General features: G+C 35.7%; 1 protein-coding gene across 7 annotated transcripts in view; it reads right to left on the bottom strand.

The window, feature by feature from the left end:
* Positions 1-116: 116 nt before the first annotated feature.
* LOC107038483 (eukaryotic translation initiation factor 4E transporter) overlaps positions 117-14,744 on the bottom strand; it is a 23,251-nt gene continuing 8,623 nt past the window's right edge. For 2 of the 7 annotated variants that reach the window (XM_015257603.1, XM_015257598.2), the window contains exons 4-9: positions 11,446-12,860; positions 10,194-10,591; positions 8,605-8,832; positions 8,318-8,492; positions 6,919-6,987; positions 5,698-6,820 (exon numbers count right to left, since the gene is read on the bottom strand). In XM_015257603.1, the coding sequence (XP_015113089.1) occupies positions 6,153-6,820; positions 6,919-6,987; positions 8,318-8,492; positions 8,605-8,832; positions 10,194-10,591; positions 11,446-12,860 (2,953 nt within the window). In that variant the 3' untranslated portion in view covers positions 5,698-6,152. Of the gene's footprint in view, positions 2,324-3,041; positions 3,444-4,058; positions 4,236-5,697; positions 6,821-6,918; positions 6,988-8,317; positions 8,493-8,604; positions 8,833-10,193; positions 10,592-11,445; positions 12,861-14,744 lie in introns of those variants that run through there. The other 5 variants (XM_015257604.1, XM_015257599.2, XM_015257600.2 and 2 more) reach the window with 5 other exon arrangements.

Here is a 14,744-nt window from a genome sequence, read left to right as displayed (position 1 = left end):
ATGAGAGTTCCAGGAGCAGGGGTTCTCATCTTGCGTTCTCAATGTTTTTTTTTGCAATGTGTGTTGAATTTTTACTCCTCTTATCGTAATTTTTTTCATTCATTTGTTTGCCACAGTTTACGCTTAATAACTTTATTTACAAAATATCGAGCCGGTACATGCAATGATAAAATTGGCCTGTTATCCGCTTCTTTCCCCTTGTTTTGTTTATTTTTTGGGATTTTTGTTGCATTTTTCTTGTCATTGAATTTCATTATTTACAAAAGTTGTATTTTGTTTTATAATTTCTTTCTTTTTCACGCTTCAAGACCCAATGACATACTCAGAACACAGCATTAACCATGATTTTTCAACGTTTTGTTTCATTCAACGGAAATAATAAAAAAAATTTCATTTGTTTACTCTCTAATCAGGTCACAAAATTATTGGTTCGTGATGCTTTGTGAGGTTTATTAAATAACAATTCCGATATTTAAGAACAAAAAATTGTCAAACGGAAAAAAATTGAGTTTAATGCATTTTTCTGTTTCCAGAACAATAGTGGTTTTATTTCTTTTTTATCGTTTAACGATGAATGTGAAGAACCGGCAGGCTCTTTGAGTATCTCGAGATATCTATATCTTTATTGTACTGATCAAATTCCCATTCTCTTCAATTTAATTGAAATCAGAAAAAAAACGAGGAAATCGCTCTTCAATCTGAGGCTTTTCTTTTATTTTCATGACTTTCTTTGTGCAGGGGAGAATATTTCCTTCATTTATTATTTTTCCATGTGTCACTGATAATAATTATGTCAACAATACTATCAATGAGAGGTGTCATTAACGCGTTCACACTGAAAACTTTTTTTTAACAATGCCTCATTTTTTTATGAAGAGAAAATGGAAAAAATTATAAATTCAATACGGAGGAATGGAAGGAAGAAATTAAATTGTATTTTTCAAATCAAAATATGCAGCAATTTCATAGGTCCTTTATCACCACCTTCATTGCTTTTCACGTTCCATGGAATTAAAAAAAAAGTACACTAATCTCCTCATTCCATCTCTCCAAAAAATTTTTATGTGAAACGAATTTTACAAAATAAGAACAAACTAGTAATCATGATCGTTTGAATTCATTAATTCTGCAGGGGCTTTCACCGCAATTCAAAGATATAATTATTTATATAAAAATAAATGATGAAAATAACGATGAAACGCAATGGTCGTTATGTTTTTTAGGAACGATTAGAGAGTGAAAAATTAAAAGTGAGTGTAACAATTTCTGAAAATGAAGAAATATTCCTCATGAAAAACAAACAACTTGAATTCTCACTTCCACGTGTGAAATATTTCTTTTCTTCTTTCATCAAATTCGTTTCCCTCTTTCAACATTCAATTATTCTCATCAATCTTCACAACCCTAGTTTTTTAATAATTCTTTCCAATGCGTCATTCATACTTTTCCATCTCTCTTTGATTCCTTAAGTCCATTATGCCTTTTCATTTGTTCTCTCCGAAAAATCGCGATAACACTGTAATTCCCGTTCTGTATTTCTAGAAAGTTATATATTATTTATCGTTAATATTCATATGCGTGTGACTTGGAGATCGTTTTTTTCTTCTTCAAACTTCTCATTGTTAAACACTTCTTCCACTTCGATTTGGCTCTGATGGCGCCGAGGGGAATTGGCCATTTCTGCTTTTTGCATATTTCCCAGTTACTAATTGATTGCTCATTTAAATCTGTGATCTTCAAGGTTGTGTCCAATGTTTCGTCTCTAAACATATTTCTTCATGTTTTGTTTTCAGCCAGGACGAAACAAGTTTGCCAGTCTTTTCGATAAATACAGTCTAAAACAATAATTCCAGTGTGGAACACTCACGCACGTGATGTACGTGGATGCAGTATAAAACTGGATTTTCCCGTAATTTATGATCCTCTTTTTGATCATTTACTTTATCTTTCATCGATCGAAGAACTGATGATTCGATAATTTTTTTGCTCACTTTGCTCCCTTCAATTCTCATTAAAATAAAAAAAAATTAATTCTCACTTTGTTTGAGCTTGTTCATTCTATCGGAGAAAAATAAAAATTAGATTTAGTCATGCACTGCAGCCGAGGCCTGCTGCAGTCGCTCCAATTCTTCCAATGATAAAACATTTGTTTGACCAAGCTCTGGTAGTTTTCCAGCTCTTGCTTTAGCAAGTAGCTCTGGACTGAACCATCTGGCTAGTTGATTTGATGTTGGTGATAGACTTCCACCGTTGCTACCTGGTGAAGATTGTCTTCCCATTGAGATGTTCATTGGCTGCTGTTGTGGTCGCATTATTCGGCCGTCTGAGGATTAAAAATGGAAGGGCATGTTTGAAATGAAGTATTTCGTAGTGAAAAAGCTAATGTTCTTCATGATTAAATCGAAGCTTCATGCCAAATAATTGGGGAAGGAGCAATTGGGAAACAGCTTACACTTAATCATGAAGGGCTCAAATCATATTAGAAGATGCTGTACTGGTGATTTAGGAGTTGTTCGGAGGTTTTGGACATGGGAAAACAGGCCTCAGGGATTATTCAATGCCAGTTTCTGGTGACCATTGCATGCAATATCTTTTTTCACTGAGTCATCTGTAAGAGTTACAGATTTTTACGAAATTGTTAATGTAAATTATTAATTCAAACTAGAGAGGTTAAAAATAACTAAAAAATAAAGCAAAATTAGACAAGTCGAATATTCAAATTCTTGACTATAATAAAGTTATCTTGGAAATGATCGATTTTAGGATGAAATGTTGAGCGACAACAAGCTCCTCTCAATACTTTATCCTAGTATAATTTTTTCCAAGATTATTCAATGAACCATTGATATCAATCACGTTAAATGTAATATCATTATCATAATAAAGGTGAAAAAATGCAGAAAAAAGATCTCTCATTGTTTCCCTCTAGAGTCAGTCGTTATATCGAGAAACTTGAAGAAGTAATAATTAACGAAAGAAAAATTGATAAAATAAAAAAAAACAATAGAATTCATGGTTTGTCTCATTACAGCAGGAATTACCTGTTCGATTAGAATTGTAGTTTTGGTTTAAGACGAGTTGTACTTGTGAATTGACATTACGCTGCTGTTGCTGCTGTAATATATTAGCGAAATGTGTCTGGACCAGTTGCTGCTTGCTCTGATTGTTCATTATATTAGTTCTTTGGCTAATTACAGAATTTGGCGATACATTGTATTGAGGAACATTTGGAGGTGGAAGGGATGTCGGCATCGTGTGTTTCGAACGTGCCGGGTTACCGTAAATACCCGGTGATGGCCGCAATGATTGATTCTGTTGTTGGACTGATGATACAGGTGCTGGCTGCTGCTGTAGCTGGGACTGAGGTGGTTGGGACTGGAAATTCGGTGGTCCACCGTATGGAAATTGCGTAGCTGCTACTCCCTTCACTATTGGTCTGCCAGCTGTCGATAAGATTTATTTATAATCATGTGGAAATTATAAGAGGCTTCGCTTGTTTGGGAGCTATTTCCTGTGATTTTCCACGAAAAATAGGCAGACTTCAACACCAACAGAGAATTTCTTTCACACAATTGAAATTTTGTGCTGAGACCTTGTTTATATACAGAAATTGTAATCCTCACATTCTAATTACAAATGTTCCAATTGAAACGAATTATAGATACTCAAATTATCTATACCGAATTGAGCACAATAAATTGAGAATTTACAAGTTTGAATGGTACAATGTGAAATTCAGATTGCACAAAGCGTAAGTGTTGGGATGGTACATTCTGACTTGGTAGAATTTAATATATTTATCATGTAAATAAAAACATTACATGTATCAAAAAATAAATAGAATCCATTGTCTAATAAGCCATTTTATCAAGAAATACTGTGCCTCTGTTGAAGTATGCCGATAAGGGTCTTTATATTTTCCTCGAAAATCACTCATTATTGAAATGATTTTTACGCAAACAAGAAGCAATAACTCCGGTCATGAAGTTTCACCATTTCAATACTGAATTAATTGATTTTCGAATGAATGACGACTTGAAAGAGGACAATTTTCGTACCAGGATGCTGTTTAACCGACTGATTCGACCAAGCAGGCTGCTGATTCGCTTGTGGTCTTACTGTACCCTGTTGCTGTTGTCTTGATAAACCCTGGGCTAACAACTGCACTGCAGACTGCATCTGCTGCATTTGACTCGCCTGACTCTGTGCTGCCAATTTTGATACTTCTGCGCTTCCTACATTCAGAGATTATTCGTTTTATTTCATCTTACCTCTTAATTCCCTCTCTTATAATTAGTTGTTCGATTGAATCAATTCAAGTTCAACTATTGTAAACAGTTAGAAGCAATAGTTAATCATTTCCATTTACATTTTCGTTTTTTAATGTAACACGAAAAGCTCGGTATTTCAGGAGAGCAGATTTTTTTGTACAAGAGGAAATGTTTATAGAAACTTATCGAGATACCTTCTTTACAATGAATTTTATAAACTAAAGAATAGATTCTATAATGTTTTTTGCTGAATGTAATAGTTCCCAGAACATTTACTAAATAAGTGTTATGAAATTTTTCGACTTGCCTCATTGTCATCATTTTAGTACCAAAATTAATACCACATTGAGAGAAAAATCAACATAATATGACAAAAATAATTTCTGGAGTGGAGAACGTGGCATGCATATTCGATCAATTAATGGTAGGTTTCAGATAAGAAATCGGTGCTCTTCGGACAAAAGGAGGATGATACTGAATGAAAAAATAATATTTTTTTCTGGAAATTAGATAATATTCCTGAACTGACAAAGTAAGTTTAAGAGAAGGGAAATATGTTATTGCTTTCCTTCGAACTCATTGTGATTGAGAGCAAGTGACGGTTATATCTTAAATAGATCTAAAGGTTTTCCCTTGCATAAATTCTGTATTGATTCAATATGAAAGTCTCTAATCAATGATTCACTGAATCGAAGCTTTTAGTACTTTTAGGAATTTTCTCATCTTTTGAAATGAACATTCATTCACAAAATAAAGGACGATTTCTGGAGACAAGAAATTCTCATTTTATCACCAAGGGTTAGTGTTCAAGTCATGAACATTTCACAGGATTCTTCCACGGTCTGACTTATTATGCCAAATTCTTATCCTAAGCTGTTTATCCTTAAGGGGTAACAGAAGCCGCCGTTTCCTCGAAATTTTCAAACTAATTTCCTGTTCAAAGTTATTAATATTATTTGAACCCAAAGCACATTGATCTTCATCATCGCCTCTTGGAGATTAATGTGCTTCGATTTGTAAAAATATCGATAACTTTCGGTAGAAAATTTGTTCAAAAATTTGGAAAATTAGCGGCATTCTGTTGCCCCTCAAGAGATGAGATATTTGATGCAAGAAATTAGTTGTGATATTATGTCGATATTTCTCGCAGTGCAGCCAATATAGAAAGACAAGGTTTTGAAAAATATAATCAAAACTATTTTTTTAGACAATTTTCGTAAACAGAAAGAAGGTTTCCTAATATTTTTCTCGACAACCATTTTCGTCACAAGTTTTTGAATTTCAGACTTTATCTCCTGTTGTTACCAGATACTTAGGAATCTTTTGATCTCGTTTTCTCCTTTCAATTTATCGTAAATTAACGCTCATGCTTAAAAAAAAGTCGTGCAAAAAAGCTAGGATAGTAAGCAGAGGAAAGCATCGTGAGTATGGGAATGTCAAGATAAAGCGTTTTATTGTAAAAGCCAGCATTAAACATATGTTTCATCATAGATAGATCATAGAAAATTGCATTATTCAATATAAATCATATATAAATCACTATGTGAAGACCAATCAAGCTCCCTACTGCATCATAATGAATGATTACCATAAATGAAAAAAAGTGTAAAGATAGTAAAGCAAAAAAGATGGAGTGCAAAAAAACGTAATAAGTGTCATGCCCACATAGTCACGATCAAGCATGTGAAAAAAAAATCATGAGGAAATCATGAAGGAAATGAACCAAAAAAATAAAGAAAATTATCTCATACGAATTGCCAGTATTCGAGTATGAATGTTATCTTATCAAAATCGTATAAAAAAATCTCTCAAAAATGAAAAAAAAGTCCCTCATATTATTCATATTCAAATAATTTAGAATATTCTTTTCTAATCGACTCTTTAAACGTCACCAATAATTATCGTATTTTTGTTATCATCCTCACTAACAACTGAATTGACAACAACATCGGGTTGGTTATTATTGTCACCCAAAATGGCTACCTCCAAATTTTGTTTATCATCACCGAGGGAATCCTTTCCCTTATCACTCTCCTTCTGACCCACATATTTAGATTTAAGTGCAATTTCACTATTCTGTTCCTCATTATTATTCATCTCAGATAGTACACCAGATCGTGTGGATTTAATAATCTGCTTATTGTTCTCTTTACCCCCAATTGTATTCTCACTACTCTCCTTGTTATCATCATTATTATTACGAGTGCGATTACGATTGTAACGATTCAGTTTGCGTGCAGGTGTTACGATAATTTCGATATTATGACGTTGATAATTATTCGCACCCTCAGGCTCCTTCTCAGCTGTCATTTTACGTAGTACTGAGGTGGGTGTAAATGCCAGTGGTGTTGGACTCAGCATCTGTTTAGATGGCGAATTCACTGGACTCGTTATACGCTGATGTGAGTGCATCTGTTGTGCCTGTTGTTCCTGACGTTTACGATAATTCTCACGTTGCTCCTCCAGCTTTGTCTTGATCAGAGCACTCTGCATTATTGACTGGGTGTGCATAACGAGGTCACGGGGTGAGGGCACTCGGTGTGGCATCACTGAAGACATTAAGGGAGTGAAGGATTGTTCTTTTTAACATTCATCACGAGTTCTTTGTTATTGTCTTTGGTGTTTAGTCAAAAGGAGGGCTTTTTACCTGGGTGCTGTATCGATAATGTATTGGAACTTGCCGCCACATTGGACGACATTAATGCTGGACAAAGAGCTGCATTCCAGAAATTAAAATTTTGTACTTTTTGAGAATGATTTGAAATTCATAAATCTACGACTACGTTCACACTTTGAGTGTAATTCAATAGTAAAGTAATGTAATGAGGCTATTAAGGTTTGGAAAACTTGATATTAGGAGGTTTTTATGAGAAATTATCAAACTTTTCGAGATCTCTTGATAATTTCCAGTAAAAAACCACTCGCCTCGAAGATAACCAGAGATTTGATGAAGTAATGATAAGGGACAATGAGACCAAAACTTTGAATTCCTAAATTATTTCGAAAATGTTTACACACTTCTTGCAAATTGAGTTTACTAACTCATCTGTTCATTTTATTTCTCCATTACTAATCCAAGTTGAGACGTCAACACGTATGAACAAAACCACGGCCAAGCCTCTGATTTTCATAGTCTTTTGGTGGGTATTTGGGACGTGTCAAGGGGCAAGAAGGGAGGGATAATATTGCACCCCTGATTTGATCCCTGAGAATTGGCCCTCATTTTGACCCTTAGACATAATTGGCCCTCAGTTTGACTCTTAGATTTTGACCTTTAAATTTTGACATTTTCATTTTAACCCTTACATTTGGAATTTTATATTTTGACCCTTGTATTTCGACCTTCATATTTTAACCCTTGTTTTTAGCCTTCCATATTTTGATGAAATTGGGTGGGCCCCATTATGGAGCAAATTAATAACTTTCCGACCGATAATTAAAGGTCAACATATAAGGATCAGAAACTAAGAATTAGAATATAAGGGTCACAAGATAAAGGTCAAAACAAGGATTAAAATATAAGGGTTAAAATACAAGGGTCAAAATGTAAGGGTTAAAATCTAAGGATCAAAATGAGGGCCAATGCGCAGGAATCAAATCGGGGGTCCACAATTATCCCTCCCCCCTTGGCTATGGACGCGTTCCAAATTCCCACCAAATGACCATCACGTGACCACCAAAAGCCTTGAAATGACCATGAAAATCCGTGGCTTGGCTGTGGTTTTCTTCATACGTGAAACTATCATAAAAATGAAGAAGATAATTTCCTTAATCATGAAAAGACTTTCAATTTGTGTGATCCTGTGTAAAAATTCCTGAATTTTTATGTGCTTCAAAATGTGGCAAAACTCATTTTGCTTGTATCATTAAATCAACAGGTGTCAAAGATTCGCACAAGTTCATTTTGTCACGTTCTCCCTTATTCGCACTCGTCTCATTTTATCACTTCACAACTGAATTGTGAAGAGTGAAAATTGAAACAAAAATTGTACTAATAAATGCCAAACTTGAAGAATAAGGTATTCAGATGTGGAGTTGGTTATTACCGTTGTTCATGGGGGAAGGAACACGTTGTTGCTGTTGATAGAGGAGTTGTTGCAGCATTGGATCGTGAGTAACATTTGGAGTCTGGTGGGGACTCACTGTTCGAGGAGTTGTGTTCCCATACATCTTAAGAATGTTCACTAGCACTTCACGATGGCGATGTTGCATAGCTGGGTTCTGAGCAACAAAAAATAAACATCGCATCATAATTTTTTTCGGTGGTTTTCCTCAGCTTTGTTTTACTTTTGTTTGATTATTCTCTTTTTCTTGTTACTTGGTTATGACGAACCTGAAGTTGCTGCATCAAATGCTGCCTGGTGATTTCTCCCTGTTGAAGCCCCTGAATAATCGCCTGAGCCTCTGGTCTCTGAAGAAGTTCACGACTCGATGGTGCGTTGTTTACCAACATTTGCATGTCTTGAGGCACTGGACTGGCCCCAACCATTCTCTGAGCACTCATCATCATCGACAGCATGTCTGTCTGCTGCTGGCGTTTTTGTTGTTGTGCTTGTTGTTGCTAAAGTAATCAAAAGTACACAAATTCTTTTCTCTCAATGCAGTTAAATTTTCAGTTAAGTATGAACTCAGTGAAGTGTGAAACGCAAATTGAGAGAAAATAAAACAAGTCTTGTTCGAAATTTTTAAAAAATCCGAATTGAACAAGATTAAGAACTCAAAATTTTGCACTGAACATTTGAAGAGGTTCCTGAGATGAAAAATTGTCACTTTCTGTGCAAGCCAGAAACCTCCCTTCTAGCCCTACCTATTCGTTATTCTATGCTATCATACATATTTTACTCCCAAAAAATGTTCATTTTATGCGAAAGAAGGCAGAATAGTTTCTCGTTTCGCCTTCTAAAAGATCAGAGATAAGAAATTAATTCATAAATACAATAATAATGATGATACGATAGCAATTTTACAATTAAAGAACAAAATATTTCTTGATGAACTTCGCTTTATGAAGCATATTTTCATCCTGAAAAAAACACATCGACTATTTATATTTGAAACTTTCGTATGTTAGAATAAAGCAATTTTTATCTTCGTACTTTTTCGCTTCAAACAAGACTTATTTGGGAATATAATTTTCTTTTCTCTCAGTGCAGTATTGAGCTGTGCTATTTAATAGCAGTGGTATTCATGCTATTCCATTATGAGATGATTCTTGTAATCAATTCAATTTTGAAGAGAGTGGTTCCCTTTTGATACGTCAAATATCAGTATTTAAAGCTCGGATGGATTATCTTTCGAACATTATCTCGATTGTTTTTCCATCTTCATAATGGAAAATATATCACAATTTTCATTGGGTTTTATATCACGAGGGGGTCCCTAAAAATTATGATTGTACAATAAAAAAAAATAGAAAAAAGACTGAACATTTTCGAAGAGCGTTTTTAATAAAGATTAGGAAAATAAGTCAGATAGAGAGGAAATAGTGAATGGATAATTTATCATGGTAACTACCGATCTGACAGCCATTGACTGCTGTGACAAATGATGATCTAACAGCCATTAGATACATAAAATTATTAATTTGTAATATCCTCCCTATTGGATTTATTTCCCAAAATTATTCAAAAACGCTCTTTGAAAATGTTCAGCTTTTTTTAAACGTTTTTTTTATTCTGCGATCATGATTTTTAGAGACTCCAGGGCTCCGTAAAACTGAATGGCAATTGGAGATCATTTCAGATTATCAAAATAAAAAAAAAACCAAGTTCACGTTCGGAAGATAATCCACCCGGGCCTTAATTTGACAAAATATAAGAATGATTGACACACCTAAGTGTGTGTCTCTTCGTGCAGTCAAATTCATGGTTTTAAGTTTGACGAAAAGAAGATTACATTAAAATCAATCCAATTCTGACGAACCTGCTGTATTCTCAGAACTTTCATCAAATTTTCATGCTGCATCTGTGCCTGGTGTGGATGCTGGGCAGGTCCCAGTGGTCCCACATGATTGAAGGAAGGGGGATGCTGTTGCTCCGGCATTAGCGGTTGATGGGGTGGGGGACCTCCCATGCCCGGTTGATTCTTCAAAAGCTGCATGAGAGTCATGGGTTGAGTATTTTGTTTGGGAGCGATGGGCCCATTAGCAGCTGGCACTGCCTGACCCCCAGTAACTTGGGCCAGCAGCTTCTTGAACGCTGACATGTCTTCATCAGTCTTGTTTACACGTATTGGTTCGATATGTGAAGGAGGGTGGACGCCCCCTCGCATACGAGCTTCTAGTTCTTCAAGACTGTGCATGACCTTTCCACTAACTTCTGCTGGGGAAAAAAAAACAGAAATCAGTCAGCAATGAAATTTGTAAAATTGATTGGACAATGATTTTTATCTAGGGATGGGCGATGTTTGTCGATTAATCGAAAACAGCGATTTTTCATGCCCAAACATCGATTTTTTTGACCAAGCTAACAAAATTTTTCATTTTTTTATCGAATAATAATGTTGATTGATTGAGAATAAAAAATTAATATGTACGTTATAAATGGTAAGTCGACAAGTCCAATCGTCTATTGGTTTTTTAAATTCAAATTTTGTAATTTTCTTTAATTAAAATTTTCAACAATTATTGCAGCTAACGTCCAGCCACGGAAAATGTTCAATATATTTTTTTCAATTAATCAACAAAACTGTTTCGAGATTGAAAATTTAACTCTCCAGCAGTACTTATCATTGAAACGTAAGTTCCTCGGATTGTATTTTTTAAATATATATTTTTCAATAAAAACTAGAAGAATTTTCTTTCCTGTGTAATGAGAAAAAACATTAATTCTTCGATAATCCATGCTTTTTGAACCATCGCCAATCCCTATCTTCATCATAAACCTATTTTGGTAATTATTGGATTGTGTAGGAAATGCCAAGACCCGTTGTCTCTTGAGAATTTTGGAATATTCGAATAGGTTACTCAATCTTTTTTCCTCCAAAAACTATGCACTGAGAGGAATATAATTCTGCCAATTACACAAGAATTTATAGTGAGATTTTGCATGGAAATTGCGGGCACGTGTTTGTCTGAAACAAATGTGATTGGCAGGATTATATTGTGTTCTCAGCGTGCATTCTCGACATCTTCCAGTAATTAAGAAAAGCTAAATGACAACGCGCCATCCCTTACCCATCTCTTTAATGGACGTATTCTTCATCATCCCCATCATATTGCCACCATCTCCCTGTCCATTCTGGCTCGGTTTATTCCCCCTTTGCAACATCTCCAGCAGCTTAGTCCCAGTCCCAGCATTGCCCCCAGTTTGATTAGCAGGCGAGATCGGTGCAAAATAGGCATTCGACTCATTAACCGATGGCACCTGAATATTCGGCTCAGTGATATCATTCAACAAATTATTAAGCAGTTCGTCCTGAATAGACTCCCTACGACTGTCCAGAACTGGGCTTTCCCTCTTGAACCACTGACTAAACCTGGACCCACTGCCAGCATCAGCCCCAACTCCATTCGTAAGTAGTCCAGAGACCCCAGGAAGATTATCGCTCTTCAGAAAGTCATCAAGATTGAACTCCAGATGTTCTCCATCCCTACTCTTTCCTTCAGATCGATCGTTAACATCACTCTGCTCAGTATTCCCACTATCATTACCCTCGCGCATTTTCTTCCCATTGGCAGACAGTTCCTCCTGCTCAGAAATTGGCGAATGAGGTGCATGAATCGGATTGATTGGTTGATCCATAGCAGTTGGAGTGCTTCTTCCCTTCGGACCAGCCGAATTTGTGCTCTCAGTTTTTTCCTCTTTCTCATTTGCCTTCTTGCCACGTTTCTTCTGAGCTGGTGAGACTTTCTTGTTCTTGATAGTTTTCTCTTCAGGAATATCGTCGAAACCACGAAGCTCAATAGTGTCGTGCTGAGAGATTGGACCTCCGGAGAACCACTCAGGCTCCTCTTGCTCCCTTGGTTCATTCGAGTATGTTCTTCTACGATCAGTCGCAAACTTTCTCTCCCTCCTGTCCTTATCACGATCCATTGGATGACGATCATTCCTGTCGCGAGTCTCACGATCACCGAAATCTCTGCCAAATGATCTACGCTCAAATCTCTCATTCCTATCATCTCTGATGTCTCTGTCTCTATTGTTGTCACGATCACGCATTGGCTCTCTACCTACTTCGCGTGAACCGTTTCCAGTGTTTCTGAAGGCGAAGTCTGTTCTCTCGGGCTCAAGTTTCTCGGTCTCAGGGCGAAAGTCCCACATGTCTCGAGTGAGGAGGCGACCTGAACCAATTCTGCGGACTGGCTCGCGATGGGGAACTTCTGGTTTATGGATGGGACTCTCTGGACGGCGAGGTGGTGGCTGAGTGATGTTCACGAAGCAACCGGAGTTGAAGGAGCGTCGTTGAGGAGAGAGTACGATACCGTCCTGCTCCTTGCGAAGACGTTCACGTGGATCGCCACTGCGACGCTTGTACTCGATTGGTAAGTCGTTACGACGTTGATCTTCCTCGGGAGGTGTCTCACTACGTTTTCTGTCCATGTGCCAGCGCTCTGGGTCCCATGTGCCACGTGAGCTGGATATCAAACACCAGTGGATTTTTTTTTCATTATTTTGTTTCGATACTGGAGGATTGGTGGTGGAGAAAATTCTCAAGGGGAGATTACTATGAATTTTAAAAGTCATGGCATATTGGAATGAGATTTCTCATACATTGAAGATCGATTATGAATCTTTAAAAACCAATAATTAGTGCAAAAAAATTCATTGTTTATTGTTCGTTTGCTCCGCAGACGCTTAAAATGTTAAAAATAGTCCAGGGCCTCCAATTTTTGAGTTACAGAGATTTTTTATTTTTCAAAATTTTTGAAAAATTGTTTACAATAACAATTACAAATTTTTTTTTCTTAATTCGACTCCTACGCAGCTCATTTCATTTTGTTTAATAGAAAAATTTGTGCCATTCATGTAATATAAGCAGAACAAATATCCTTAAAATGTTAAAAATATATTCTTGATTTTTTCAGAAACATTTTTCGGACTATTTTACATGAATGGTGCTATTTTTTATTAAAATAATAACGAAATTAACTGTGTAGGAGTTGAATTTCAAAAAAAAAATTTGTAATTGTTATTGCACATATTTTTTCGAAAATTTTGTAGAAAAAAACCTCTGTAGAAGAAGGGTTTGAGAGAATCTCAATTATCAAAATTACAATTAGGGGAGGGTGAGGCAAAATGAAACAGCTGAAAAACAACTATTTAATGCAATTCAAGCAAAAAAAAATTTTTTTATCAACTTTTGTTAATTAGCTTTTTTTATTATTGGGAGTACTGATGAGAATAATAATTTTTTATTCGTCTTATAATTCAATTGATTAGATTATCCTGATTAAACTTGTCTTCTTTTATTCGATTGAAATTCAGCATCAGATTTTTCTTTTTCCCTCTCTGTGTCTCCTCCTGGGCCTTGCTCTGGACTTTGGATTTTACTGTTTCATTTTCTTTTCAATTAATCCATTTCTTCCAACTTCTCAATAATTTTCCATTCTACTGAATGGAGAATTATTATTATCATTAGTACTCCACAGAATAAAGAAAAGGTAATAAACAAAAGTTATTAAAAAAAAGTATTTAATAACAAAAATTATGTTTTAATTACGTCAAACAGTTTCTTTTGTTTCATTTTGCCCCACTTTCCCCTAAAATTATAAAAATTATACAGAAAAATGCAAGAATACTGTTAGGAGAGAATTCACTATTGAAAAATTTCTCAATCATTCCTCATGGAATCCACCATTGACGAGGGCGATTTTTTACATTCAGATTTTAACTAATGACAGTGCCGCATTTGAGAGAGCATGATACATTTATTGTAGTTCCACTCGGATAATTTTACCCTTTTCGGTTCACTTACTTCAAGAAATCGACGACTATTTGCTCCCAAATATTTCTCAAAATGTGTTCATCCCAAAAGTGTTAATAATAAATCGATTTAGATGGGATTCTTTAAAAATATTATGGCGAGGGGCCAAAAATTTAAAGAAAATTCTGAAAAAAAATTTAGGCTTGAGGTTTTCACATCTTGCATCCATCCGCGGAATTTCAAACGACTAATGAAAACTGTTTACAGGATAATCCAATAGTAATTTTTTCAATTCAATACGAACTGTTATGGAAAAATTTGTTTTTGCCCCGAAAAAGCAGGGAAAAGCGTGAAGATTTGTGTTAATGAAAAATTATTACGAGCAAATTAAGATTTAGTTGTGATAGAAACAATTCTAAACGAGGATAGAAGGCGGCTGCAGCCGCAAGGGTGGGGAGACTGGCACATTGAAAGGTTCTAGGCCTAGAGGGAACGCAACACATTGTCAAGCTAAGACTTTTGACTTGAAAAAGAACCTGGGCTGACTCCTGTATAGGGCGGTGTCCCCGAGGGGAGGGGGGGGGGGGGGGGAAAAATGAAAAAAAAAAA

This window comes from Diachasma alloeum, unplaced genomic scaffold (assembly GCF_001412515.2).
Source record: "Diachasma alloeum isolate Michigan unplaced genomic scaffold, Dall2.0 Dall_scaffold_00284, whole genome shotgun sequence".
NCBI lineage: Eukaryota > Metazoa > Arthropoda > Insecta > Hymenoptera > Braconidae > Diachasma > Diachasma alloeum.
The sequence above is the reverse complement of the archived record's forward strand: the minus strand, read 5'-3'. Positions and strand labels throughout refer to the sequence as shown.